We start from the raw sequence: 27,738 nt of genomic DNA on the forward strand, positions 1-27,738 counted from the left end.
GTCAGACAGAAAAAGTCAATAGCAATATGATTTCACTAATATGTGGTATATAAAACAAAAACAACAAAAGAACAAGACAAACAAATGAGAAACAAAAACTCATAGACACAGACAATAGTTTAGTGGTTACTAGAGGGTAAGGGGAGAGGGGGGTGGGAAATGAGGGTAAAGGGATCAAATAAACGGTGATGGAAGGAGAACTGACTCTGGGTGGTGAGCACACAATGTAATTTATAGATGATGTAATACAGAATTGTACACCTGAAATCTATGTAACTTTACTAACAATTGTCACCCAAATAAACCTGAACCAAAAAAAAAATTTCCTTATGCATGAAAGAGGAAGACAGAGCCAAAGAGATGTGACAATGACAGCAGTGGGTGGAGTGATGTGATTGGTGGCTGTGAAAATGGAAGAGGATGAGAAGGCATGGGACACCGGCAGTTTGTAGACACTTAAAAGACAAGGGAATGGATTCACGCCCAGACTCTCCAGAAGGAGCACAGCTTGATGACAACTCAATTTTACTCAGGGGTGTCCACTTTGGACCTCTGACCTCCAGAACTATAAGATAACAAATCCGTGTTGCTTTAACCCATTACCTTGTGGTGATGTGTTATGGCAGGAACAGGTAACTGATACACTGAATATCTATTGTTTTGGTTGTTCGTGGTGGTGCAGCTTTTTTCTTTCTAATCTGAGCTCTGCAAGCTCAGAGTTTTAATCTGTCTTGTTCACTGATGTACTTCTGTTCCAAGCACATTGCAAATCATATACTTAATAAACGTGTGTTGATGCTTGGGTCAAAAGGAGTCCAGGCCAGGCAGACAGCAGGTTTTAGGTCAAATAGTCAGAAACGCATGCAGAAACCTGCTGCCTGACCCTGCCTCAACTCTGAGGAAACAAGTGCCGGGCTCCTGGGGAGGGGCAGTTCCGCTTTCTTTGGGGCTGCTCATGTGACAACCCTGTGCCAGGAGGACCAGCCTCTGACACCACTCCTTGTGCATCTGCCTGTCCTGAGGGCTCTGTGGTTTCCTCCATCTGCACAGCGGGGATCAGAGGGAAGAGACGCCATGACCCCCACCCTCACGGCCCTGCTCTGCCTCGGTGAGATTGACAAGGGGAGCAAAGCCCCGGTCTGGGAGGGACCCTGCCCCACACCCAGGCCCTGGTCAGTCAGGAGACCCCAGGGCTCAGGAGGCTCACGGGGAAAAGGGCTCTGCTCAGGACTCAGGGGCAAATCTCTCACAGGGACTCTCTTCCAGGACTGAGTGTGGGGCTGAGGACACAAGTGACGGCAGGTGAGTCTGTCCCCAGGTGTCCCAGGTTGCAGGCCTCCCTGGGGATAAGGGGACAACCCTGGACAGCTGGGGATAGAGAACAGCAGTTCTGATCTGCCAGATCAGAACATCTGGGCAGGTTTGTGGCTGAGAGCTGGGAACTGAGTGTGGGGCCTGTTTTGTAACCCAGCCTCTGATTCCATCCAGGGACCCTCCCCAAACCCACCATCTGGGCTGAGCCAGGCTCTGTCATCTCCTGGGGGAGCCCTGTGACCATCTGGTGTCAGGGGACCCTGAAGGCCCAGGAGTTCCGTGTGGATAAAGAGGGAAGCACAACGCCCTGGGACAGACAGAACCCACTGGAGCCCGGGGACAAAGCCAAGTTCTCCATCACACACATGACAGGGTTCACTGCAGGGAGATATTGCTGTTACTATCTCAGCTCCACCAGCTGGTCAGAGCTCAGTGACCCCCTGGAGCTGGTGGTGACAGGTGAGAGGACACTCTGAGTTCCAGCCTCAGCCTCTGCCCTCAGGAAGGGTGTCTGCTCTCAGGGTGTCCCCTCTCACAGCCCAGCCCTAGGGGGTGTGAGGGAGGTGTGAGCCCCATTTAACGCTCTGCCTCCTTCTCTCCTAGGATCCTACAGCAAACCCAGCCTGTCAGCCCTGCCGAGCCCTGTTGTGACCTCAGGAGGGAACGTGACCCTCCTGTGTGGCTCATGGCAGGGATTTGACCAGTTCATTCTGACTAGGGAAGGAGAACACGGGCCTCCCTGGACCCTCGACTCACAGCCACACCGCAGAGGGGATTCCCAGGCCCTGTTCCCTGTGGGCCCCCTGACCCCCAGCCACAGGTGGTTGTTCAGATGCTATGGCTCTTACAGGAACACCCCCCAGGTGTGGTCACACCCCAGTGACCTCCTGGAGCTCCTGGTCTCAGGTGAGAAGCCCCTCACTCCATCCCTTCTGAGCAGAGTCACTTAGTGCCTGGTCCCCAGGAGAGCTCTGCGCTGGGATGGGAATCAGAAGGTTTAGGGATGGTCACCCAGACAACTGTCCTTCTGTCCCTCAGAGGCCCCCCCACCTCTGCCTACCCCTCCCTTCCTTCCCCTCACCTGGGTTTGAAAGCTGGTATGTGAGCAACAGGAAGGTCCAGAGGAGGCCACAGGGCAGATACAGGAGAAGAGTCTGTGTGAGGTGAAGACACCGGGTTCATCTGCACCCCTCTTCATATCCTCAGCCCCAGGACCCTCTGGTGACACCAGCCCCCCACCCACAGGGTCCATCTCCACAGCTGGTGAGTCATTGGACCTCTGCTCAGAGGGAACACACACCACCCCAGGGCAGTTCTGAGTCTCTCAGAGGATCTAACGCCCATCAGATACTCAAGGACGGGCTTGTGTCCCAAGGGGGCTGGGAGTCAGGCAGAGATGCTGGCGGACCACAGGGCTTCAGGGGCTCTAAGGAAGGCAGATGACAAGTGACTGGTCATAACAGAGGAAGATGTTGGGGTCTGGCTTGTGGACAGAGCAGCTGGATGATTTGGGGAGAAGGAAGCCCCTTCCCCTCACCTCCCTGTCTGGATTCCCAGGAGGTTCTGAGCATCGGACCCCCACCACCACGGAGTCCAGCCCTCAGAGGGGTGAGGGTCTGTGGGGAGGTGGTGGGTGGGTCTATGGGGCACAGGGGCTGAGGTGTGCCCTGGGTTCAGGCACCTCTGCAGATGCTGAGTTGGACACGCCCTTCCACTGTCTGGGCCTCGGTTTCTCAACATGTAAAAGGAGAGAATCGTGGCCCAGAGCTTAGATTTCCTTTCAGTTATGGCTTTTGCCTCTGACCTCCTGGGAAGAGGGCCTCACAGGGAAGCCCCCCAGGATGTGATTTAATGGGGCCTGGCCCCTCTGCAGCAGTCACAGTGACACTGTATGGGGAGGGACAGGCAGGACAGTGGCCCAGGGTTTAAGACCATTTCCCTCAGCTCAGAGGAGAGAGCAGGGCTGGAGTCAGGCCCGGTCAGTTCCTGGCTTTGCGGCTCCTGCTGTGGGGCCCAGGGTCCCTTCTCTTCTCTGAGTGTCGGGTTCATGTCTGTGAGGCTCCCTGTCCGTCCTGCTCACAGGCCTGCTGGGAGATTAGGTGGAATAAAGGGCCTGGTTCTCACAGAGTCAGGACACAGAGCCCCCGGCCGACCTTTCCTCGGGTGTCAGGGCCCTGCAGGGTGGAGCTAGATCTTGGGAGAGATAGGAATCCACCCAACGACACTGCCCCTTCCCCACCCCACAGCATGAGGAGAGCACAGGAAACCCACATTCCCGGGTTCCAGTCCCAGCCCTGCCACTTCCAGGCTGGGTCACCTAGAGCACGTGATTAACCTCTCTGTGCCTCAGGTTCCTCCTCTATGAAGTGGGTGGGGTGTGGTCAGCAATCCCCTGGTGCAGGACTGTTGTGAGGGTTACAGGAGATGAATGCAAACCCTAGCATGTGCCTGGCACACAGTAGGCACTCGATTAAGTGACATCAGTGGCTCATCCGTGATGTCACTCATGCCCAAGGTCACAAAATGTACCTGAACGTCCTGATCGGGGTTTTGGTGGCCTTCGTCCTGCTGGTCTCTCTCCTCCTCTTCCTCCTCCTCCGTTACCGCTGTCAGGGCAAATGCCAGACGTCGGGTGAGTCATGAATGGGGTGACCTGGGTCACGCAAGGAGGTGGGCTCCCCTGTGGACCGACGGAGTGTGGGCTTAGCGCACCTGCCACAGGGAAACGAAATAGATGGGGAAGGTCAGCTGAGAAAAGGACTTTCCCAGAATCTCAAATCAGAAAATCTAGAAAGAATACACTTAATGTCAGCACACATGCACGAATTTGAGATACTCTTTCATCATTTTCAATCTTTCTTATGAAATATTGGAACATATGCACAAGTGTGTTTAAGCTTTCCGTCTTTCCTCTGCAGGGCTCAGGGAGGGCGGGTGGTCCTAACCTCCCAGGGCTGGGACTGTCCCTCTTGACCAGCCCAGAGAGGCTCATTTCCAACCTCATGCAGGGGCCGCAGACCCAGAGCCCAAGGACAGAGGCCTGCAGAACAGGTGATGGCTGCCCCTCCGACTTCAAACTTCCACTGCTCATGGCCCCATCGCTGCCCCTGACACTCCTGTCTCCTCCCCCAGCTCTAGCCCAGCAGTTGACGTCCAGGAAGAGACCCTCTGTGAGAGGAAGAGGAGGCACCTGGGGGGGCGGGGCACAGGGATTTCAGCAGGCGATGGGGGAGGGGACAGCCTGGGAGGGTGTTGGGGTCAGGGTAAGGACTGAAACCCACACTGTGTGTGACCTGACACCTCACCTCACCCCTGGGTTGGTGGCCTTTCGGGGAGCAGGGTGGAACCTGCAGCCCTGAGATCTCGGGGAACCCTGCCAGGAGACACACCCCCTGTTCTGCCCCAGCAGATGCTGCCATGAAGGACCCACAGCCTGAGGAGGCCATGAAGCTGGACCCCCAGGTGAGACCCCTGCTCCTGTCCAGGACACCAAGGACCTTCCTGTTGGCCAGTTTAATGCAACAGACACGTCCCTGCCCTCACTCACCCCGTTCTCAGCAGAGACCCACACTGACCTCTGCCCTGGGCACCTGACGTCCTGCTGTGACTTCACCCCTTCTGGTTTCCTTGTCACCTCATCTTCCCTCCTATGGTCCCCTTTGCTGGCTCCTCCTCTGTCTGACCTTCTGGTTGTTGGAGTGCAGCCCCAGGACCCAAGAGGAGGCTGAATCAGTGAATCACCCACAGGTCCCTCGGCTCCCCTTCATTCATTCACCCAGCAGGTGTGACAGGGAGCTCACTGTTTCCCGGCTCCATATCGGTCTCCATACTCCTCGAGCTCACCTGGTGGGTGAGGGAGAAAATATGCAAACAAGAGGATACAGTCCTAGAGCGCAAAGTGCTGTTAAGGAAAATAAAGCAAGAGGAGGGGACGAGTGCGTGGTAGGTGGGGAACAGGGGAAACAGCAGGTGCAAAGGGACTGAGGCGGACATGCTTTCTCAGGAAGGTGGGTCATGTGGCTGGAGCCAAATGAGCAAGAGGTAGTGTGTTAGGATACCAGTCAGAACCATAGAAGCATCCAGGGGCCCCAAGGCTTAAGAAGTCCCTGAGGATTCCATCAGGAGAGTGACCTAATCTGATGTAAAGTTGTAAAGAATCACTGGCAACAGGGTGGAAACTGGAGGATGTCAGCAATGGAATCAAGGAGACGCTGTTTCTGTCTCACTGTCTCTCCAGCAGAACAGGCACAATAAAGACCCCCAGGGAGTGACGTATGACCAGGTGAACCTCTCAAGATCAAGATTCAGGCGGGGAGTGGCCACCCCTCCTTCTCCCCTGTCAGGGGGGTTGCTGGACACGAAGGACAGACACGCAGAAGAGGACAGGCCGATGGACAGTCAGGTGGGTCCCATCCTCTCCAGGCCCCAGGCTTCCCCTTAACCCCAACCACGTACCTTCCCTGTCACTCTCCCCCCGCTCCAGGCTGCATCATCTGATGACCCCCAGGATGTGACCTACGCCCAGCTCAGCCACTTGACCCTCAAACGGGAGACAAGTGCACCCCCTTCTTCCCCGTCAGAGGAGCCCGCAGATGAGCCCAGCATGTACGCTGCTCTGGCCATCCACTAGTCCAGGAAGGGCCCAGACCCCACTCCAGGGAGGGGGCCTGCAGGGACCCTGGAAGGCACAGGGGCTGCCCCCCCGTGGACACTGAGCTTGTGACCCTGGAAGTCTGGAGGCCTGTTGTGAACTATCAGGAGTTTCTGGGAGCCTCTGGGAGTCACCTGATTCTGCAGTCAAAGAAAACTATCTGCCTACACTTTGGAAACAAAGAGACAGACTTCTCAATAATCAGTGTGTGAACTGAGAACCCAAACAGAAGTGAGATGTTTTAAATGGAATAATAATTTAAATATTACACATTAAACCTATTAAATGAAAAATTAAGAACCATGAGTGAATATATTAGAAAAGAAATACTTAAAAAATCACTATGTAATTTTACTAACAATTGTCACCCCAATAAATTTTTTAAAAAATGAATAAATAAAATTAAAAAAAATAAATAAAGCCATAAAAAACTGATTCTCTTTATTTAAAAAAAAATCAATTGCATAAACTATTATATCAAAAATTTATACAATGGAGTATTACGCAGCCATAAAGAAGAAAGAAATCTTACCATTTGCAACAACATGGATGGACCTAGAGAACATTATGTTAAGTGAAATAAGTCAGACAGAGAAAGATAAGTACCATATGATCTCACTTATTTGCGGAATCTAAAGAAAAGAATAAGTGAATGAACTAATCAGAAACAGTTTTGGAGACAAAGAGGAAAAACTGAGGGTTGCTAGATGGGCGGGAGGGGTGGGGGGTGGGGGGAGGGTGAGGGGATTGGAGGGCAGTCGGTGACCACAGGATGGCCACGGGTTTGAAAATTAATCTGGGGAACGTAATTTGGTGGTTACCAGAGGGTAAGGGGGTTGGGGGTGGGGGATGAGGGTGAGGGGGATCAAATGTATGGTGATGGGAGGAGAACTGACTCTGGGTGGTGAACACACAATGTAATTTATAGATGATGTGATACAGAATTGCACACCTGAAATCTATGTAATTTTACTAACAATTGTCACCCCAATAAATTAAAAAAATAAAAATAAAAATAAAAAATTTAGGGAAAAAAGGAAATTACTTTAAATGGATATAGAAGGATGGAAGTAATAAGAGTAGCTACTAAGGAGGACAAACGAAAAAAATAGAGAAAAATCAACAAAGCCAAAAAATTTCATTCCTGGGGTAAGGGGGTGATAGAAGAGGGTAAGGGGGATCAAATATATGGCGATGGAAGGAGAACTGACTCTGGGTGGTGAACACACAATGGGATTTATAGATGATGTAATACAGAATTGTACACCTGAAATCTATGTAACTTTACTAACAATTGTCACCCCAATAAACTTTAAGTAAAGAAAAGATAATTGCCTAATTCATTTCTAAAATTCTATATTCTTTTATAATATAACCCCTGTTGTTGTTTTAAGAATTTCACTTTCTCCTTTATTTTTCAGATATTTACACATGGATAAATTAAAACGAATTTCATGTTTTCCTAGTATTCTATTTCCTCAAACATAATAATCACCATTAATGACCATGTAGACAGTATTTCACACCTCTATTTGTCACTAGGAGGCTTTCACTTTGATGCCCGTTCCTGTTAGGAGCTCACCTGCCACACACCTGATTGTTCATACAGGGTTTCTCCCAGGGCTGTCCTGATGTCCAGGCCTGAAAGGGGTGGACATTTGCAGCTGCTCTGCCCCATGGCATCCACTCTCCCAAAGCTAACATGTCACTGTGATGTGCCCCGCAGGGACGGCTCCACTGTAAGCCTCACACTCACCAGACAGACGCCTGAGTGGGAATAGACAGGATTGAATCTGTTTCACACACACACAGAGGACACAGCTCAGTGCTGTGTCCATGGGCTGGGCCAGTGTGCAGAGATGTCCCCGTGCTCATCCCCAAAACATGAGGAGGGGGGGACACCGCTTCCAACTTTCACCTTGAACCCTGCTCCCCTCCCCCCCTAGGAGGACCCTGGGGTCCCTCTCTGTCCACATAGAGGTAGAACTTCCACTCAAATGACCCATGCATTGGAAGGCACTCAGCTTTGGCCTCTTTTGTTTGTTGTGGATGCCCCTAGACTTTAGAAGCTTTCATTTCTCTTTTTCTGCACTGACCTTGGCTACATATTTCAGAAATATTATAAATAGCATTTCTCAGCATTAGGAGCAGATGGGGACTCTTGGGTGAGCCCAGCTATCATCCACCTTAACTATGGAGTCAGATCTCTTGATTCTCTCGTGTGTCATCCCACATGTCTTAATCAGGTCTGGAAATAAACAAGGATTGATTCCTCCATCTCCTGGGCAAAACTGATCCCACTACCACTCTAAGCAGTGCGATTCATGACAACATGCTGCAGATGGGAAAACTGAGGCTCAGAGATTGGACATCAGTGCTCAAGCCTCAAGGATAGTGGATGATGGAGGACTATTTAAATAACAACCACCTTTGTCCCTAAAATTAGAACACTAACCCACTCCTTGTCTCCTAAAGCTGAAGAAAGGACCACCAGAAGAGGGACAGCTTTTGTATCTTCCCAAAATACAAGGGGAACTGAGGATCAGGAATGACTCAGAGGCTTGTTCACAGGAAGGTGGGGGTGGATTCCATTGCAAGAAAAAAGAACTTCATGAATGGGACCGTGATAGAGAAAGAAAGCCACACTCTGGGCCAAGACAAGGGTTGTATTTCCTTCCCTATGTCCCTGTATTTCCCCTGTATGCTCATTGTCACGTTGACAACAGCTATCATCCACGTTGACTGTGGAGTCAGATATCTCTGCTGATCTGAGCGCTGCAGCAGGAACCTGCATCTTCCTGAAGCTTCTCCGAGGCCTGGGCGACCACTGTCCACGGTGAGGACCCCGCAGGGAGGTGTCAGTGGATGGGCTGAGAGTGAAGGAACCCTCGTGGAGGAGGCTCTGAGAGGGAAGGACATGCCTTTGGTCTCTCTCACCTCCAAGGGTCATCTCAGGAAGGTCTATTTGCTGCTCCATCCTGGGAACAAGGCACCTGAGGTGGGGTTGTTCCTCTTCCTGTGGGGCTCCTCACATGATAACATCATGACAGGCAGGATCAGCCTCCTAGCAGCCACACCCTGTGTGTGTGTCCATCCTGCCTGGCACCATAGTCTCTTCCATCTGCACAGCGGGGACCAGAGGAAGACGCCATGACCCCCACCCTCACGGCCCTGCTCTGCCTTGGGAGATTGACAAGGGGAGCAAAGCCCCGGTCTGGGAGGGACCCTGCCCCACACCCAGGCCCTGGTCAGTCAGGAGACCCCAGGGCTCAGGAAGCTCATGGGGAAAAGGGCTCTGCTCAGGATTCAGAGGCAAATCTCTCACAGGGACTCTCTTCCAGGACTGAGTGTGGGGCTGAGGACACAAGTGACGGCAGGTGAGTCTGTCCCCAGGTGTCCCAGGTTGCAGGCCTCCCTGGGGATAAGGGGACAACCCTGGACAGCTGGGGATAGAGAACAGCAGTTCTGATCTGCCAGATCAGAACATCTGGGCAGGTTTGTGGCTGAGAGCTGGGAACTGAGTGTGGGGGCTGTTTTGTAACCCAGCCTCTGATTCCATCCAGGGACCCTCCCCAAACCCACCATCTGGGCTGAGCCAGGCTCTGTCATCTCCTGGGGGAGCCCTGTGACCACCTGGTGTCAGGGGACCCTGAAGGCCCAGGAGTTCCGTGTGGATAAAGAGGGAAGCACAACGCCCTGGGACAGACAGAACCCACTGGAGCCCGGGGACAAAGCCAAGTTCTCCATCACACACATGACAGAGCACACTGCAGGGAGATATTGCTGTTACTATCTCAGCTCCACCAGCTGGTCAGAGCTCAGTGACCCCCTGGAGCTGGTGGTGACAGGTGAGAGGACACTCTGAGTTCCAGCCTCAACCTCTGCCCTCAGGAATGGGGTCTGCTCTCAGGGTGTCTCCCCTCACAGCCCAGCCCTAGGGGGTGTGAGGGAGGTGTGAGCCCCATTTAACGCTCTGCCTCCTTCTCTCCTAGGATCTTACAGCAAACCCAGCCTGTCAGCCCTGCCGAGCCCTGTTGTGACCTCAGGAGGGAACGTGACCCTCCTGTGTGGCTCACGGGAGACATTTGACGGGTTCATTCTGACTAGGGAAGAAGAACACGGGCCTCCCTGGACCCTCGACTCACAGCCACACCGCAGAGGGGATTCCCAGGCCCTGTTCCCTGTGGGCCCCGTGACCCCCAGCCACAGGTGGTTGTTCAGATGCTATGGCTGTTACAGGGACAACCCCCAGTTGTGCTCACTCCCCAGTGACCTCCTGGAGCTCCTGGTCTCAGGTAAGGAAGTCCCATCCCTGCCTACGAATACTTAGGGCCTGAGGCACGTCCTCAGGGGAGCCCCTGGTGGGATGATGAGACAAGGGGGTCCACAGATTCTGGGGCCGGAGACACAGAGAGTGAGAAGCAGTGAGAGCAGGTGGCTCAGAAAGAGTGACACATCTTCACGGAGCTGCTCCAGGCTCCTCCTTCTTTTTCAGAAATCAGCTGAACTGTCATCTCCAAGGATGACTTCACTGATGACACTGCTCAGAACACACCTGCCTCCTTCTTACCTATTAAATTCTTCTCCTTGTCTATATGTGCACACACACATACCTAGGTAGGTTACATTGATCTCGGATTTTACTTATATGTCATATAATTATATACATCTGTGTACACATATATTTGTATGTATAAACATTATATAATTCTTAGTTTAAAATATTCATCCATCTAGCTAACTAGTATATTTCATCTGGTATGGGTTTACGTGTTTTCTACTGGTCTGTTTAACTACATTCATACTCCTTCCTTCTTCAAAAAATCAGAAATCCTCTCTTAATGAGTTACTGACTCAACACCAGCATTTGGAAAAGTATGCCTATATTTGTGTGTGTTTATATGTATAAATGTGTATATGAATGTACATATATGTAAAATATATATGAATATAACAAACTCATACATATATCATTTCTTAGGTATTCCTAACTACATGAAGAATTATTAGTGAGAGTTTACATAGATGATGAAACACCAGGTAAGCTGGCTGAGCTCGAATGGCAAGGGGGCCCAGCCCCCGACTTTCGCCTTTTGTGCTTCTGACATCAGGAGCCCCTGACTCCAACCCCTCATCCCAGGATCTCAAGTCCTCAGATGTTAAGAAGTAGATATTCTCATTTCCAAGGGATTAAGCATCGTGGTCCTAAATCCCAGAGTGAACAGAAAACAGAGAGGAGCTCAACTGAATTAGACAGTAAGTTGTTCTGGTCTTGGGGAACCACCAAAATATGTCCCACTGGGACTCAGAAAAGAGATCTGAACTGGCGTGGTACAGGAGTGGGGAGAATGCAGTGAGGAGCCTGGAGGACACCTAGCTACGGCAGTGAGAGCGTTTCCTAAGGGTGACACAGCTCTTACGCTGTGAGAAGTGGGATATTAGAACTGAACACAGAGGGACAGGCTGGGCCCAGGTCCTCTCATTCACACCCTCTTTTTATGATTCTCAGGAGCAGCTGACACCATCAGCCAATCACAAAACACATCAGACCCCAAGAGTGATGAGTAGGAGAACTTCTCAGTTATGGGGCTGGGCTCTGAGGGTCATGTCCTGTCAAGAGGAGGTGGGTGTCCTGTGTAGATTCCAGGATCCTGCGTGGTTTTGGTCTGCCCTGACCTCTGGGACCTCTGTATCCACAATTCCTAGCCTCCCACCCCCAGGACCACACAGTGGGGAATCTCATCCGGATGGGCATGGCTGGTGTGATCCTGGTGGCCCTTGGGGGGGTGCTGTTTCAGACTCCACATGGCCCATTAAGGAGCCATGATGCGGCCAGGAGATGACCCCAGGAGGGAACAAATCACCGTTAAGAGTGGTGGAGACTTGGAACTCATCTGATGACCCAGGAGGTGTGAAAGAACATCTGGACTATAAGTCAGGGAATTGTCTGGGGAGAGTGCCCTTTGGGGCAAGTGGGAGATGTGGTTTGGGGCAGGGAATGTGTGCATGTTATTGTAGAGGACTCTTCCTCCATTAAACATGGTGGTTTCCTTCTCTACCATCACTGACTCTCCTTAACTGCCCTTCACATCTCACCCTGTGACATGAGGGTCCATCCCACACGGCAGGTTTGGATCCACATCTACACACACCTTCATCCTGAACCACTTTCATATAAATAGAATGTGATGTGTGCATAACACTGGGCTTTTATCCAGCCATGAAGGACAAAGCACTGATACCTAGTACAATGTGGGTGAACATCGAAAACATGCAGCTACCTGACAGAAGTCCGACAGAAAAGATCACATTTTTGTGTGACTCCATTTATATAAATTATTCAGAAGGAACTCACTGAGACAGGAAGCAGACTCAATAACATGTTTGTCAGGGGCTCAGCGGGAAGACAAAATGGAGACTGAATACTTTGTGGATTCTTCTGGGGTCATGAAAATCTCTTGGAACTAGATAGAAGTGGTGCAACATTGTGAATTTACTAAATTCCATGTTCATTGTATACACTAAAGGCATTGATATTATGTTATGTGGATTTTACATCAATAAAAAGAACTGCAAGTAAAAAAGACATGACACCCTAGAGATCCCTATACCTTAGAAGTTGCACCAGATCCTTGATAAGTTTTATGGCAGGCCGGACTCTCACCAGGTCAGAGATGTCCTAAGTGCCTTAGTGCTTAGCAATTAACTCACTGATAAAATTTTCACCTTCACTATTTTGAAAAAGGTTTTTCTTAAAACATAGCTAATATACAATACTGTAGTACCTCGGTTTTCGAACGTCTCTGTTGATGAACATTTTGGTTTACGAAGGCTGTAAACCAGGAAGTAAATGCTTTGGTTTTTGAATACTCCTCGGTAGTCGAACATGTCATGTGGCTTCTGCTGAGTGCAGGGTCCTGAGGCCTAGCTGTCGGCTGTTTTCAAACGTTTCAGAACTCGAACGGTCTTCCAGAACGGATTATGCTCAAAAACAGAGGTACCACTGTATTATATTTGTTTCCGGTGTACACCATAGTATTTCAACATTTATGGACCAGGATAAGTCAAGCAACCACCTTATGCCACCCCACGCTATCACAATATTATTGACTATATATCCTATGCTGTACATGCCATCCCCATAATTTATTTGTTTTATACCTGGACATTTAAACCTCTTATTCCCCTTCACCTTTTCACTCTGTTTAAAAATTTTTCAATTACTATTGGCATTCAATACTACTTTATATTAGTTTCAGATGTACAGCATTGTGGTAAGACATTTACATACTCTAAGAAGTGATCCCCCTGACTTGTCTTATACCCACCTGGGTATACGAATAATATGGTAATACACAGTTATTACTATATTCCCTAAGCTTTACTTTACATCCCCATGAGTATTTTGTAACTACCAATTCGTAGTTCTTTTTTAAAAAACATTTGTTTTAAATCACATTTTCATTGGCTTATAGTAAAAGCTTGTTAATTACATAGCATTTAACACGACAATTACACTAGATATTTTATATTCTTTTTATTTATTTATTTTATTAGTTTCAGATGCAAAAAGCAACATAATGATTAGACATTTACACCCCTCACAAAGTGATAACCCCCCAAGTCTACTACCCCTCTGACACCGTGCATAGCTATTGCGATACTATTGACTATGGTATATTCCCTATGCTATACTTTACATCCCATAAATGTATATATATATATATATATTAGTTTCAGGTGTACAGCGTAGTGGTTAGACATTTATATAATCTATGAAGTGATGCCCCCCATATCCAGTACCCATCTGACATCCTACATAGTCTTTACATTATCGATTGCATCCCTCATATTGTATGTCACACCCCTGTGACTATTTTGTGACTACCATTTTGTACTTTCTAATCCTTTCACCCTCTCCCAATCCCTCAATCATCCTTCCATCTAACAACCATTCATATTTTCTCTGTATCTATGAGTCTATTTATGTTTTGTGTGCTCATTTATTCTGTTGTTTAGATTCCACATATAAGTATTTGTCTTTCTCAGTCTGACTTATTTCACTTATGCTGTTTTCTAGGTCCATTCATGTTGTTGCAAATGGTAAGATCTCATTTTTTTACAGAAGTGCACTACTCCATTGTATAAATGTACCACAATTTCTTCATCTATTGATGAGCATTTTAGTTGTTTCTATATCTTGGCTATCGTGAATAGTTCTGCAGTAAACATATGGGCCCATATGTTTTTTCAAATTAGTGTTTTGGGATTATTAATTCAGAGAAATGGCAGCATGAGGAGTGCCTCTTGAAATCTCCCCTGGAACTTACAAAAAATTGAACAGCTATAATTCCACAAAGGACTACCTGTGTGTCATACAGGCAAGCCTGAGAGACACGCAACTGCAGTCAAATAAAGATGGACAAGATGGGCGAGCAGGGGAGGAGGGAAGGGGGAAGTGTGGAGACTTGGGCAGCAGGCTACAGGATTCAGACCGGAGCTCGGAGCTCCCTGCATCCCAGAGCTACCGCAGTCACGGGAGACGTAAGAACTCGGACTGCTAGTGCTCCCCTTATGGCCCACATTCCTGCCTGAGGGATCAGCATATAACACTGCCGAACCCAACCCTCATGGCAGAAACCTCGAAGCAAAGACTGAGGGAAGAAGGATGAGAATGGTTTAATGGATGGTTTAAGCCCTCACTGCCAAGCAGAGGATGGAAGACATACACATGGGGCCTGGCTGACCCCTCTCTACCCTCCCAGAGCTCACCTCACTCCCGCCTTCCCAGTGCTAGAAGTGGAACAGTAGCAGTGGCAGGTCAAAAAAATAGAATATTTACAGCTCTGAGAACTGCAGCTACACAGCCACAGACTAACAGTGCAACTAGTTCAAGTGAAAGGGAAGGAATTGTAGGGGCAAAATAACTGAAATGGTAGTCGCTGCAATTGCTCAGAGCCACCTCTCACAAGCCACTTTGACCCCATCCCCACCTATCTGGGAGGATCCCTGCAGGGGTAAACAGAGCCGCTGAAACACACTCGACCTGAATCTTGTTGCAGAAAGAGCTTTGGGACTTTAGAAGCTCTCCACATCCCCCCACAGAGGCAATACCCTCAGACCCAGGAGATCTGCTCACAGAGGAGAAGCCCACCTTCCAGGGAACCAACCCCGTCATGTGAAAAGCTGGAACAGTGCAAAGAAAATATAATGTTACAGCATGAGAGACAATAAAGGTTGCATTTAGAAAGAAAATAAAACATTCCACCAGCACCTACTGGAAAGCTAAAGAAAGACCTCTTCCTATCAACCTGTTGCAGAGCCCACTCCAGTACATGTCTAAGAGAAAGAATAATGAACTTAAAGACATGGAAATATGTGACTTAAATGACAGAGAATTCAAGATTGCAGTTCTTTAAAAAAATCAACGAGATGCAAGAAAACGGAGACAGGCAGTTTAATGAACTCAGAAACACAATCGAAGAACAAAATGAACATTTTATCAGAGAGTCAAAATTTTTTAAAGAACCAAATAGAATTTCTGGAGATTAAGAACTCAATAAAAGAAATAAGGGTAAAGGGGATCAAATACATGGTGATGGAAAGAGAACTGACTCTGGGTGGTGAACACACAATGTGATATATAGATGATGTATTACAGAATCGTGCACCTGAAATCTATGCAATTTTGCATAGATTTCATTAAGTTCATTTTCTGGGGACTTTCTGAGCTGCCTTGTTATCTTGGTTATTCATGGCAATTAATGAATTATTCTTTCTCTTCTTAGTTTATTGTCACCCCAATAAACAAAAGTAATAAAAAAGAAATGAAGAATGAAATAGCCAGTTTAGTCAATAGAGCTGACCAGATGAAGGAAAGAATCAGTGACATCAAAGACAGCAATCTGGAAAGGACGCAGATGGAAGAAGAGAAAGACTTGACAGTTAAAAGAAAGAACTCTACAAGAACTTTCTGACTCCATCAGAAAGAACAACATAAGAATAATGTGCATACCAGAAGGAGAAGAAAGGGAGAAGGGAACAGAGAGTATATTAAAACAAATAGTTGACAAGAACTTCCCAAACTTGTGGAAAGAACTGGATCCTCGACTCCAAGAAGTAAATAGAACACCTAATTACCGCAATCCCAACAGGCTTTCTCCAAGGCACATTGTATTGAAGCTGTCAAAAATTAATGACAGATTGTTTGGGTAGATACCCAGGAGAGGGATTGCTGGGTCATATGGTAATTCTAATCTTAATTTTTTGAGGAACTTCCACACTGCCTTTCATAGCGGCTGCACAAATCTGCATTCCCACCAACAGTGTATGAGGGTTCCTTTTTCTCCACAGCCTCTCCAACACTTGTTACTATTTGTCTTGTTGATGATAGCCATTCTAACTGGGGTGAAGTGATATCTCATTGTGGTTTTTATTTGCATTTCTCTGATGATTAGTGATGTTGAGCAATTATTCACATGTCAATTGGCCATTTGTATGTCCTCTTTAGAGAAATGTCTATTCAGGTCCTCTGACCATTTTTCAAATGGATTGGTTGTTTTTTTGTTGTTGAGTTTTATGAGTTCCTTGTGTATTTTGGATATTAGCCCTTTATATGAGGTGTAGTATGCAAAAATCTTCTCCCATTTGGTTGGTCGCCCCTTTATTTTGTAGATGGTTTCTTTTGCTGTGCAGAAGCTTTAAGAATAGAATGACCATATTACCCAGCAATCTGTCTCCTGGGTATCTACCAAGAAAATCTGAAAACATTTATCCGTAAAGATATATGTGCTCCAGTGTTCATTGTAGCTTTATTTATGGCAGCCAAGAAATGGAAACAACCAAAGTGTCCTTCTATAGATGATTGAATAAAGAAGTTGTGGTATATATACACAATGAAATACTATTCTGCCATAAGAAAAGATGAAATAGTACCATTTGTGACAACATGGATGGATCTTGAGAGTATGATGCTAAGCGAAATAAGTCAGACAGAAAAAGCAGAGAACCATATGATTTCACTGATATGTGGTATATAAACCAAAAACAACAGAAGAACAAGACAAATGAGAAACAAAAACTCATAGACACAGACAATAGTTTAGTGGTTACCAGAGGGTAAGGGGTGTGGGGGGTGGGAGATGAGGGTAAGGGGGATCAAATATATGGTGTTGGAAGGAGAACTGACTCCGGGTGGTGAACACACAATGTGATTTATAGATGATGTAATACAGAATTGTACATCTGAAACCTATGTAACTTTACTAACAATTGTCACCCCAATAAATTTTTTTAAAAAAGCATTCAGAGATATAAAACAAACTCACAACTCCTAACACTATCCAATTTCAAATCTTACTATAAATCTCCTGAAATAAAGGGAGTATGGCTTTGGCTGAAGGATAGACACATAGAGCAATGGAATAAAATGGAGAGTAAGAAATAGACCCACACAAATATAATCAACTGATTTTTGACAACAGTGTCCAGACCAAGCAATGGAGAAAGGATGCTCTTTGTCAAATGTTGCTGGAAAAATTGAATATTAAGGCTGTTTTGGGATGCTCTATTTTATAAGATGCTGCTAAGCAGTTTCGCAGAGTGGGCATAATATTTTCACTCCTCTCACCAGTGTGTGAGGGTCCTGGTCGGCTCACATTCATGTCAAAGCTCAGTGATTCTGACTGCATATTTTAGCTATTCTATGTATGTATTGATACCACATGTGGTTTACTGTCCATTTTCCTGAAGATATATCATGCTGAGGAACTTTACAAAGATTACTGTACATTTGGATATCACTGTTTGTAAGTAGTTTGTTAACTTTTTTTTTGCTTGTTTTTCTAGTGTTGTCTACTGTCATGTTACAGATTTGTGCAGTTTTCTTAAATGATCTGAGTACAAGTCCACTGTCCCATTTAGGCGTTGCAAACATCTTCTCCCACTGTCCATTGTGCGGGTTCCTTTTCACTCTCTTGCTGGTGTCTATGAGGAACAGAAGTTCTTAGCTTTAGTGTATTCCAACGTTTCCATATGTACACTCAGTTCGTGTCTGTGTGCCCATTTGAAGCAACATTTGCCTCCAAGGAAACTCGTAACATAGTCTCCAAAGTGTTTTGTAAAAGAAGTAACTGACTCACTTTTCATATTTTGATCTGTAGTCAACTGGACATCAATGATTGTATATGGTGTGAAGCAGGCACTAAACTTCCTATGTTCCATAGACTTACCCAATTGTTCCAACAATAAGTGTTGAAAACACCATCATCTCCATACTGAATTACAAGAACCTTTGTCAGGATTTAGGTGACTCTACATATGTGACTGAGTCTCCATTCTTTCTTCTGCTCTATTGGATGAGGTACCTCTTGTTTTCAATTCCTCAAACCTCCAACATCTCCATCTGGTTCTGTGAATGTCTGGTTTTGTTCCCTCCATATCTCAGGTGAGGTGTATTCTAATGACATCTGTGGGAGTGGGGTTGTTATCACTGTGCTACAAAGGAGGGAAGTGGGACCAAGAAAGGAAGCAGCTTGCTCAAGTATCCTTCAACTATTCAGGAAGTGGTAGTGCCACAACTGATATTTAAAGTGTGTGTGTGTGTGTGTGTGTGTGTGTGTGTTATTGCCATCGAAAGGAATTCTCATGAATGTCAATCTTGTCTGAATTCTGAAGAGTCTGGATTCTTCACTCTCCACAGTTTGAAGTGGAGTCACACGCAGCATTAAAGGTGCTCTGAAGATGCAAAAATGACTTACCTCAAAGAAATGGAGAGAGAGAGAGATTCTTTTGTTCACAGAAACAGAAAGTCAGATGGGAACTCTGAGAAGGAAAACTCATGTCCCAGGGCCAGGAAGAAGAACTGAGCTTTCCTGTGGGAGCTGAAGCATATTGCACAAACCCTCAGGTTCTTGCCTCCCCCCAACCTTGGGGTCACTGTCTCTGAGGGCACCTTGGTGTCTTCAGTCAGCCAAGGCATGGAGGGAAGGTCTCTCTTCACACCCACCAAGACCCAAATCTCATCCACCACCTTTCTGGGTTCTGAGCTCCAAGCCCTCACTCATTCCCTTCTCCAATTCACATTTCAAATCAGTCTTACTAACTTCCATTTCAAGATCTATCCATTTTCTGCTCAAAATTCTTTCATGGTCCTCACTGTCTTCAGGATAAATCCAGATTTGTCCTTCTGAACTCAAGGCTGTTCATGATCATCCAGATGTGACCCTCCAACCTCAGCTCTCACTTCTGCTCCCCTCCAGCCACACTGGTGCCATTAGAATGGGAACGCACACTCACTCACATAAGAACACACATTCACACACAAGCAGAGGCACACGCATGCATGTACATAGCAGGCCGTTCAAACTTCTGTGTTTTATCATATCTGCTTTTTCAGAGCCATTTAGAACTACCAAATCCTTTCAAACCCACTGCTAAAAACACAGGAGAAAAATGTAACTCCAAGATTGCTTCTCAAATGTGTTTGAGACTGCTGAGGTGTGTAATGACTGCACAATAAATCCATGTATGCTATTTATGTAACACAGTTGGACATACAATATTGGAGTTCAATTACTCTTGATACATTATTATTATTTACAAATATGTATTTCTCGAGTCCATTTGTAATACAGTGGTACATATGATCTTCCAGAGACAATCCAACACTAACACTCCATTTCTTACATATTCCTTTTGTCTTAAAGACAAAATCCAACATATTGAATGGTGGACAGCACCCCCATGACCAGCTACCACCTCCCAGTCTCTTCCCTTCTTTCCAACAATCTCTAAGTCTCACAGGTTCTCTAGAATGTTCTTTCCTCTCTAGAATGGTCTCACTTCCACATCTTATTTTTCAGTCTTCTCTAACAGCCATTTCGTCAACCACAGCCTAGACATGGCCCCAGTTCTCATATTACTCTTTTTTCTTTTGTAAGTAAATTAATTGAAACATTTGCATTTGTGTGCCCATAGTCTAATCAGACTAACCAGAGTTCTCAAAATGAATTAAATGGGTCTCCTGGGTCACAGATGTATTTTTGGTTCTGGTACAAATACCTGGCATTGCAGAAGATGGTCAGTAAATATTTGTTTATGGACTAGTCAAAGACAGAAAGTAAATTCCATTAGTGTAGGGTGAAGAAATAAGTGGTGAGTCCTATTTAGAGCCAGCCTCTCCGGGGCTGACTCAGGATGAGAACCCATGTCTCTCCTCTCTGACCTGGACTTTAGACCAGGCAGGGAGTTCTGGGATTCAGGTGAGACGTCAGATCTGGAGTGAGTGTCTCCTAGGGCCTGAAGTCCTCCTGAGCCCTCATCCAGGCCCAGGGAGGGGCTGTCCCCTCGCTGTGGGTCCACAGCTGTGGGAGCCCGGAAGGGCGGTGGCAGCTCCTGACTCACCACATCCTGTGTGCCTGTCCCCCAGGCCCTGGAGACTCCTCCATCTGCACACTGGGAGAACTCAGAACGGGCGTCATGATGTCCATCCTCTGTGCTCTTCTCAACCTCGGTCAGTTGTGGAGAGGGGGAGGGCACAGCATGAGGGGATAGGGACAGTCTCACCCCCTTGTTCAAATTGAACCTCAGGCTCAGACAGCTTGAGTGGACAGGGACCTGTTAAAAAGAGAATTAACCACTAAACTATTGTCTGTGTCTACGAGTTCTTGTTTCTTATTTGTTTGTCTTGTTCTTTTGTTGTTTTTGGTTTATATACCACATATCAGTGGTTACCAGAGGGTAAGGGGGGTTGGGGGGTGGGAGATGAGGGTAAGGGGGATCAAATATATGGTAATGGAAGGAGAACTGACTCCGGGTGGTGAACACACAATGGGATTTATAGATGATGTAATACAGAATTGTACACCTCAAATCTATGTAATTTTACTAACAATTGTCACCCCAATAAATTTTAAAAAAAAAGAAAGAAAGAAAACACTTGATCTGCTCAAAAAAAAAAAAAAAGAGAGAGAGAGAATTAGCTTTGATGTCCCGGTGCAAATCTCTCACAGGGAATTCTCTTCCAGGGCTGAGTCTGGGCCAGAGGACCGGGGCGCAGTCAGGTAAGTCCTCCCCAGGCTCCATGTCCCACCTCATCCTTCAGCTTCTGGGGCTCAGGAGGGAGCACAGCCATTGTAGGATGAGGTGATAAAACCAGAGGCCATTGGGCTGAGCTGGGTGTGAGGGGTGGGAAAGCTCTTTGTAATTCAGCCTCTGGTTTCCTTCCAGGGATCCTCCCTAAACCTACCATCTGGGCTGAGCCAGGCTCTGTGATCCCCTGGGAGACGCCTGTGACCCTCTGGTGTCAGGGGGCCCAGAAGGGCCATCAATTTCACCTGTATAGAGAAGGAAAACCTTCACCCTGGGACTGTCAGGTGCCAGTGGAGCCTGGGGACAAGGCCAAGTTTTTCAGGAAAGACATCTATGCAGGGATATATCACTGTAGCTATCTCAGCCCCGCTGGCTCTTCAGAGCTCAGTGACCCCCTGGAGCTGGTGATGACAGGTGAGATTACACGCAGCGTCCCAGCCTCAGCCTCTGCCCTCAGTAAGGGTGTCTGCTCTCAGGGTCACCCCTCACAGCCAAGCCCTTGGGAATGTGAGCCCCATTTAACACTTTGCCTCCTTCTCTCCTAGGATTCTACAGCAAACCCAGCCTCTCAGCCCTGCCAAGCCCTGTTGTGACCTCAGGAGGGAACGTGACCCTCCTGTGTGGCTCATGGCAGGGATTTGACCAGTTCATTCTGACTAAGGAAGGAGAACACGGGCCTCCCTGGACCCTCGACTCACAGCCACACCGCAGAGGGGATTCCCAGGCCCTGTTCCCAGTGGGCCCCCTGACCCCCAGCCACGGGTGGTCGTTCAGATGCTATGGCTCTTACAGGAACACCCCCCAGGTGTGGTCACTCCCCAGTGACCTCCTGGAGCTCCTGGTCTCAGGTGAGAAGCCCCTCACTCCATCCCTTCTGAGCAGAGTCACTTAGTGCCTGGTCCCCAGGAGAGCTCTGCGCTGGGATGGGAATCAGAAGGTTTAGGGATGGTCACCCAGACAACTGTCCTTCTGTCCCTCAGAGGCCCCCCCACCTCTGCCTACCCCTCCCTTCCTTCCCCTCACCTGGGTTTGAAAGCTGGTATGTGAGCAACAGGAAGGTCCAGAGGAGGCCACAGGGCAGATACAGGAGAAGAGTCTGTGTGAGGTGAAGACACCGGGTTCATCTGCACCCCTCTTCATATCCTCAGCCCCAGGACCCTCTGGTGACACCAGCCCCCCACCCACAGGGTCCATCTCCACAGCTGGTGAGTCATTGGACCTCTGCTCAGAGGGAACACACACCACCCCAGGGCAGTTCTGAGTCTCTCAGAGGATCTAACGCCCATCAGATACTCAAGGACGGGCTTGTGTCCCAAGGGGGCTGGGAGTCAGGCAGAGATGCTGGCGGACCACAGGGCTTCAGGGGCTCTAAGGAAGGCAGATGACAAGTGACTGGTCATAACAGAGGAAGATGTTGGGGTCTGGCTTGTGGACAGAGCAGCTGGATGATTTGGGGAGAAGGAAGCCCCTTCCCCTCACCTCCCTGTCTGGATTCCCAGGAGGTTCTGAGCATCGGACCCCCACCACCACGGAGTCCAGCCCTCAGAGGGGTGAGGGCCTGGGGGAGGTGGTGGGTGGGTCTATGGGGCACAGGGGCTGAGGTGTGCCCTGGGTTCAGGCACCTCTGCAGATGCTGAGTTGGACACGCCCTTCCACTGTCTGGGCCTCGGTTTCTCAACATGTAAAAGGAGAGAATCGTGGCCCAGAGCTTAGATTTCCTTTCATTTATGGCTTTGGCTCTGACCTCTGGGGAAGGGGGCCTCACAGGGAAGCACCCCAGGATGTGATTTAATGGGACTTGCCCCCTCTGCAGCAGTGACAGTGACACTGTATGGGGAGGGACAGGCAGGACAGTGGCCCGGGGTTTCAGGCCCTTTCCCTCAGCTCAGGTGCTCAGCTCAGAGGAGAGAGAAGGGCTGGAGTCAGGCCCGGTCAGTTCCACTTCTGCTCTCCTGCTGTGGGGCCCAGGGTCCCTTCTCTTCTCTGAGTGTCTGATTCATGTCTGTGAGGCTCCCTGTCCGTCCTGCTCACAGGCCTGCTGGGAGATTAGGTGGAATAAAGGGCCTTGTTCTCACAGAACTCAGGAGGGCAGAGTCCCCAGCCGAACTTTCCTTGGGTGTCAGGGCCCTGCAGGGTGGAGATGGATCATTGGGGAGACAGGAGACCACCCCACACCCACGTCCCTCTCCTGTCCCCACTGTGCTAGTGATGGAGGGTAATAAGGAAGGACACTCAGCCCCAGGTAAGACATGGGACAGGTCCCCCGGCCCATGAAGACCCCACAACACGAAGCTGATGTCCACCTGGGGATAAGCATGATGGGAGCACAGGGAACCCACAATCCTGGGTTCCAGCCCCAGCCCTGTCACTTCCAGGCTGGGTGATCTGGAGCATGTGATTAAACTTTTTGTGCCTCAGTTTCCTCCTCTGTGAAATGGGAAGGGTATGGTCAGCAACCCCTGGTGCATGGCTGTTGTGAGTATTAGAAGACATGAATGACAGATGCCAGCACATGCCTGGCACACAGCAGACACTCAGTTAAATGGCATTATTGGCTTATTCATGATGTCACTCCAGCCCAAGGTCTCAAAAGGTACCTGAACATCCTTATGGGGGTCTCGGTGGCCCTCATCTTGCTGCTCTCCCTCCTCCTCCACCACTGGCATCAGAGGAAACTCAGGGTGTCAGGTGAGTAGGGAAGAGGGTGCCCTGGGTCACGGGATGGGTGGGCTTAGAGCACCTGCCAGAGTGAAACCAAATAGACGGGAAGGTCAGATGAGAAACCTTCTCCAGAATCTCAAACCAAAGACTGTAGACACAAAACAGAACAGCACGTATGTACAAATTTAAGATAGTCTTTTGTCGTTTTCAGTCTCATGAAATATTGGAACATACGCATGAGTGTGTTAAGCTTTCCGTCTTTCCTCTGCAGTCGCTCAGGGAGGGCGGGTGGTCCTAACCTCCCAGGGCTGGGACTGTCCCTCTTAACCAGCCCAGAGAGAGGCTCATTTCCAACCTCCTGCAGGGGCCGCAGACCCAGAGCCCAAGGACAGAGGCCTGCAGAACAGGTGATTGCTGCCCCGAAGACCCCAGACTCCCACTGCCCATGGCCCCATTTCTGCCCTGACACTCTTGTCTACCCCCCACTCCAGCTCCAGCTCCAGACCAGCAGCTGATGCCCAGGAAGAGACCTCATGTAAGAGGAAGAGGGGGGCTCTCTGGGGCGGCATAGGGATTTCAGGAAGCGATGAGGGAGGGGAGAGCCTGGGAGGGTGTTGGGGTCAGGGTAAGGACTGAAACCCACACTGTGTGTGACCTGACACCTCACCTCACCCCTGGGTTGGTGGCCTTTCTGAAAGCAGGGTGGAACCTGCAGCCCTGAGATCTCGGGGAACCCTGCCAGGAGACACACCCCCTGTTCTGCCCCAGCAGATGCTGCCATGAAGGACCCACAGCCTGAGGAGGCCATGGAGCTGGACCCCCAGGTGAGACCCCTGCTCCTGTCCAGGACACCAAGGACCTTCCTGTTGGCCAGTTTAATGCAACAGACACGTCCCTGCCCTCACTCACCCCGTTCTCAGCAGAGACCCACACTGACCTCTGCCCTGGGCACCTGACGTCCTGCTGTGACTTCACCCCTTCTGGTTTCCTTGTCACCTCATCTTCCCTCCTATGGTCCCCTTTGCTGGCTCCTCCTCTGTCTGACCTTCTGGTTGTTGGAGTGCAGCCCCAGGACCCAAGAGGAGGCTGAATCAGTGAATCACCCACAGGTCCCTCGGCTCCCCTTCATTCATTCACCCAGCAGGTGTGACAGGGAGCTCACTGTTTCCCGGCTCCATATCGGTCTCCATACTCCTCGAGCTCACCTGGTGGGTGAGGGAGAAAATATGCAAACAAGAGGATAGGATCCTAGAGAGCAAAGTGCTGTTAAGGAAAATAAAGCAAGAGGAGGGGACAGAGTGCGTGGTAGGTGGGGAACAGGGGAAACAGCAAAGGAACTGAGGCGGGACATGCTTTCTCAGGAAGGTGGGTCATGTGGCTGGAGCCAAATGAGCAAGAGGTAGTGTGTTAGGACACCAGTCAGAACCATAGAAGCATCCAGGGGCCCCAAGGCTTAAGAAGTCCCTGAGGATTCCATCAGGAGAGTGACCTAATCTGATGTAAAGTTGTAAAGAATCACTGGCAACAGGGTGGAAACTGGAGGATGTCAGCAATGGAATCAAGGAGACGCTGTTTCTGTCTCACTGTCTCTCCAGCAGAACAGGCACAATAAAGACCCCCAGGGAGTGACGTATGACCAGGTGAACCTCTCAAGATCAAGATTCAGGCGGGGAGTGGCCACCCCTCCTTCTCCCCTGTCAGGGGGGTTGCTGGACACGAAGGACAGACACGCAGAAGAGGACAGGCCGATGGACAGTCAGGTGGGTCCCAACCTCTCCACGCCCCAGGCTTCCCCTTAACCCCAACCACGTACCTTCCCTGTCACTCTCCCCCCGCTCCAGGCTGCATCATCTGATGACCCCCAGGATGTGACCTACGCCCAGCTCAGCCACTTGACCCTCAGACGGGAGACAAGTGCACCTCCTTCCTCCCCGTCAGAGGAGCCCCCAGATGAGCCCAGCGTGTACACTGCTCTGGCCATCCACTAGTCCAGGAAGGGCCCAGACCCCACTCCAGGGAGGGGGCCTGCAGGGACCCTGGAAGGCACAGGGGCTGCCCCCCGTGGACACTGAGCTTGTGACCCTGGAAGTCTGGAGGCCTGTTGTGAACCACCAGGAGCTTCTGGGAGACTCTGGGAGTCACCTGATTCTGCAGTCAAAGAAAACTATCTGCCTACACTTTGGAAACAAAGAGTCAGACTTCTCGATGTCAATGTGTGAACTGAGAACCAAAAAAAAGTGAGTGAATGTTTTAAACTGAATGATAATGTGAACATTACACATCAAACCTATAAAATAAAAAAATTAAAAACTATGAATTAATGTATTAGAAAGGAAAAAACATAAAAGAATCAATGGCCTAAACTATTATATCAAGAATTTAGATAAAGAGATTTCTTTGAATCCATAGCTCGATAGATGATTGGATAAAGAGGATGTGTTACATATATACAATGGAATATTACTCATCCATAAAAAGAATGAAATCCTGCCATTTGCGACAACATGGATAGAACTAGGGAGTATAATGCTGAGAAAAATAAGTAGACAGAGAAAGACAAATCACATATGATTTAACTTATATGTGGAATTAAAAAAAAATCACACACCTATCTTCTCAGTTTGATTTATTTCACTTAGCAAAACACAAATACCATGTGATCTCACTTATAATGCAGAATCTAAAGAACAGAATAAATGAGCAAACAAAACAGAAATAGACTCAGAGATATAGAGAAAAAAATTGATGGTTGCTAGATGGGAGGGGGTGGGGATGGGGGAGCAGGTGAAGGGATTAGAAAATGCAAATTAGTAATCCAATATAGACACAAGGATACGAAATACAATACGGGGCATATAATCAATAATGTTGTAAAGATTATGTAGGGTGCCAGATGGGTGCTGGACTTATCAGGGGGATCACTTCACGGACTGTGTAGCTGCCTGACCACTGCGCTGTACACCTGAGGCTGAAGTAGAATAGTATTGAATGTCAACTATAAATATATATGCCAGGGGTGTCAAAAAATGTAAAAACATTTTAAGAAAGAAAAACTGTACTGAAACTGTAATACTCAATATATACCTATAACAAGAGATGAATACCAGTCACATTTGACTTCTGCAATTACAAGAGGTGCTCAAAGTGGTTACCATCAGCGTCCACACACTTCTGATTACGGCAAACTACTGCTTGAGCAACGTTGACCAAAGTGTCCACTTGTATACATTTTTTGGCACCCCCAGTATATTGAGTATTACAATTTCAATACAGAGTTTTCCTTTCTTTTTTCTGTCGTATATTCTATTTAAAAAAATAACACTTATTGAGGTATAATTTATACAAAATAAAATTCACCAATTTTAATGTATATAGCCATTTACCAACACCACCATGCAACAATGAGGGTGTTTCCCAAGGCTTTTCTACTAAGTGAAAGGAGCCAGATATGAATAATTACATATTTTATTATTTTATTTATAATATGAAAATCCTAAAATATGATTCCTTTGCAAAAGACAAATGTATAATGACAGAAATCAGATCAGTGGTTGCTAAGGGTCAGTGTTTTCCTTTCTTAAGGTGTGTATACAATTTTTGGCACCCTCTGTGTATATATATATATATATATATATATATATATATATATATATACACAGAGAATATAGTCAATGGTATTGTAACAGCTACATGTGATGTCAGAGGGGCAGTAGATGGCGGTTACAACTTTGTGAGGGGTATAAATGTCTAACTATTACATTGCTTTGTACACGTGAAAAACAAAACAAACAAATACACAAAAAACACCAGACAAACCCAAACTGAGGGCTGGTCTACAACGTAATGAGCAGTATTCTGCAGAAGTGTCAAGATCATGAAGGACAAGGAAAGACTGAACAACTGTCACAGATTGGAGGAGACTAAGGAGACACAACAAATAAAAGCAATGTGGCACCCTGAAACAAAAATAGACTTTAGGGGAAACAGAAAATTCATATAACGTCCATAGTTCAGTCATTAAT

The 27,738-nt window shown here is 47.9% G+C and overlaps 3 protein-coding genes across 5 annotated transcripts; all 3 read left to right on the forward strand.

Annotated features, from left to right (window-relative positions):
* The first annotated feature begins 980 nt into the window (after positions 1-980).
* On the forward strand, positions 981-26,044 carry LOC117034882 (leukocyte immunoglobulin-like receptor subfamily B member 3). The gene is given in 12 exon segments (XM_033128307.1): positions 981-1,108; positions 1,267-1,302; positions 1,489-1,773; positions 1,918-2,220; positions 9,529-9,813; positions 9,958-10,260; positions 22,204-22,260; positions 23,633-23,743; positions 24,081-24,123; positions 24,214-24,251; positions 24,488-24,540; positions 25,312-26,044. Coding segments are annotated over 12 exon segments (1,941 nt in total). The 5' UTR covers positions 981-1,074; the 3' UTR covers positions 25,705-26,044.
* On the forward strand, positions 3,953-6,021 carry LOC117034881 (leukocyte immunoglobulin-like receptor subfamily B member 4). 3 transcript variants are annotated; one of them, XM_033128305.1, is made up of 5 exons: positions 3,953-4,365; positions 4,447-4,484; positions 4,724-4,776; positions 5,552-5,716; positions 5,798-6,021. In XM_033128305.1, the coding sequence occupies exons 3-5, from the start codon at positions 4,732-4,734 to the stop codon at positions 5,942-5,944; spliced, it is 357 nt and encodes a 118-aa protein (XP_032984196.1). In that variant the 5' UTR covers positions 3,953-4,365; positions 4,447-4,484; positions 4,724-4,731; the 3' UTR covers positions 5,945-6,021. The 3 variants fall into 3 exon arrangements, with proteins under 3 accessions (XP_032984196.1, XP_032984197.1, XP_032984195.1); XM_033128306.1 differs by having other exon boundaries at positions 5,555-5,716; positions 5,798-6,020; XM_033128304.1 differs by lacking the exon at positions 4,447-4,484 and having other exon boundaries at positions 5,555-5,716.
* LOC117034712 (leukocyte immunoglobulin-like receptor subfamily A member 6) lies at positions 10,335-22,331 on the forward strand. The gene is made up of 7 exons (XM_033127959.1): positions 10,335-10,379; positions 11,475-11,588; positions 14,347-14,509; positions 20,394-20,477; positions 20,977-21,027; positions 21,194-21,469; positions 21,601-22,331. Exons 1-7 carry the CDS (start codon positions 10,335-10,337, stop codon positions 21,945-21,947), a joined length of 1,080 nt encoding a protein of 359 aa, XP_032983850.1. The 3' UTR covers positions 21,948-22,331.
* Positions 26,045-27,738: the final 1,694 nt, after the last annotated feature.

The sequence above is a fragment of the Rhinolophus ferrumequinum genome, chromosome 15 (genome assembly GCF_004115265.2).
Source record: "Rhinolophus ferrumequinum isolate MPI-CBG mRhiFer1 chromosome 15, mRhiFer1_v1.p, whole genome shotgun sequence".
NCBI lineage: Eukaryota > Metazoa > Chordata > Mammalia > Chiroptera > Rhinolophidae > Rhinolophus > Rhinolophus ferrumequinum.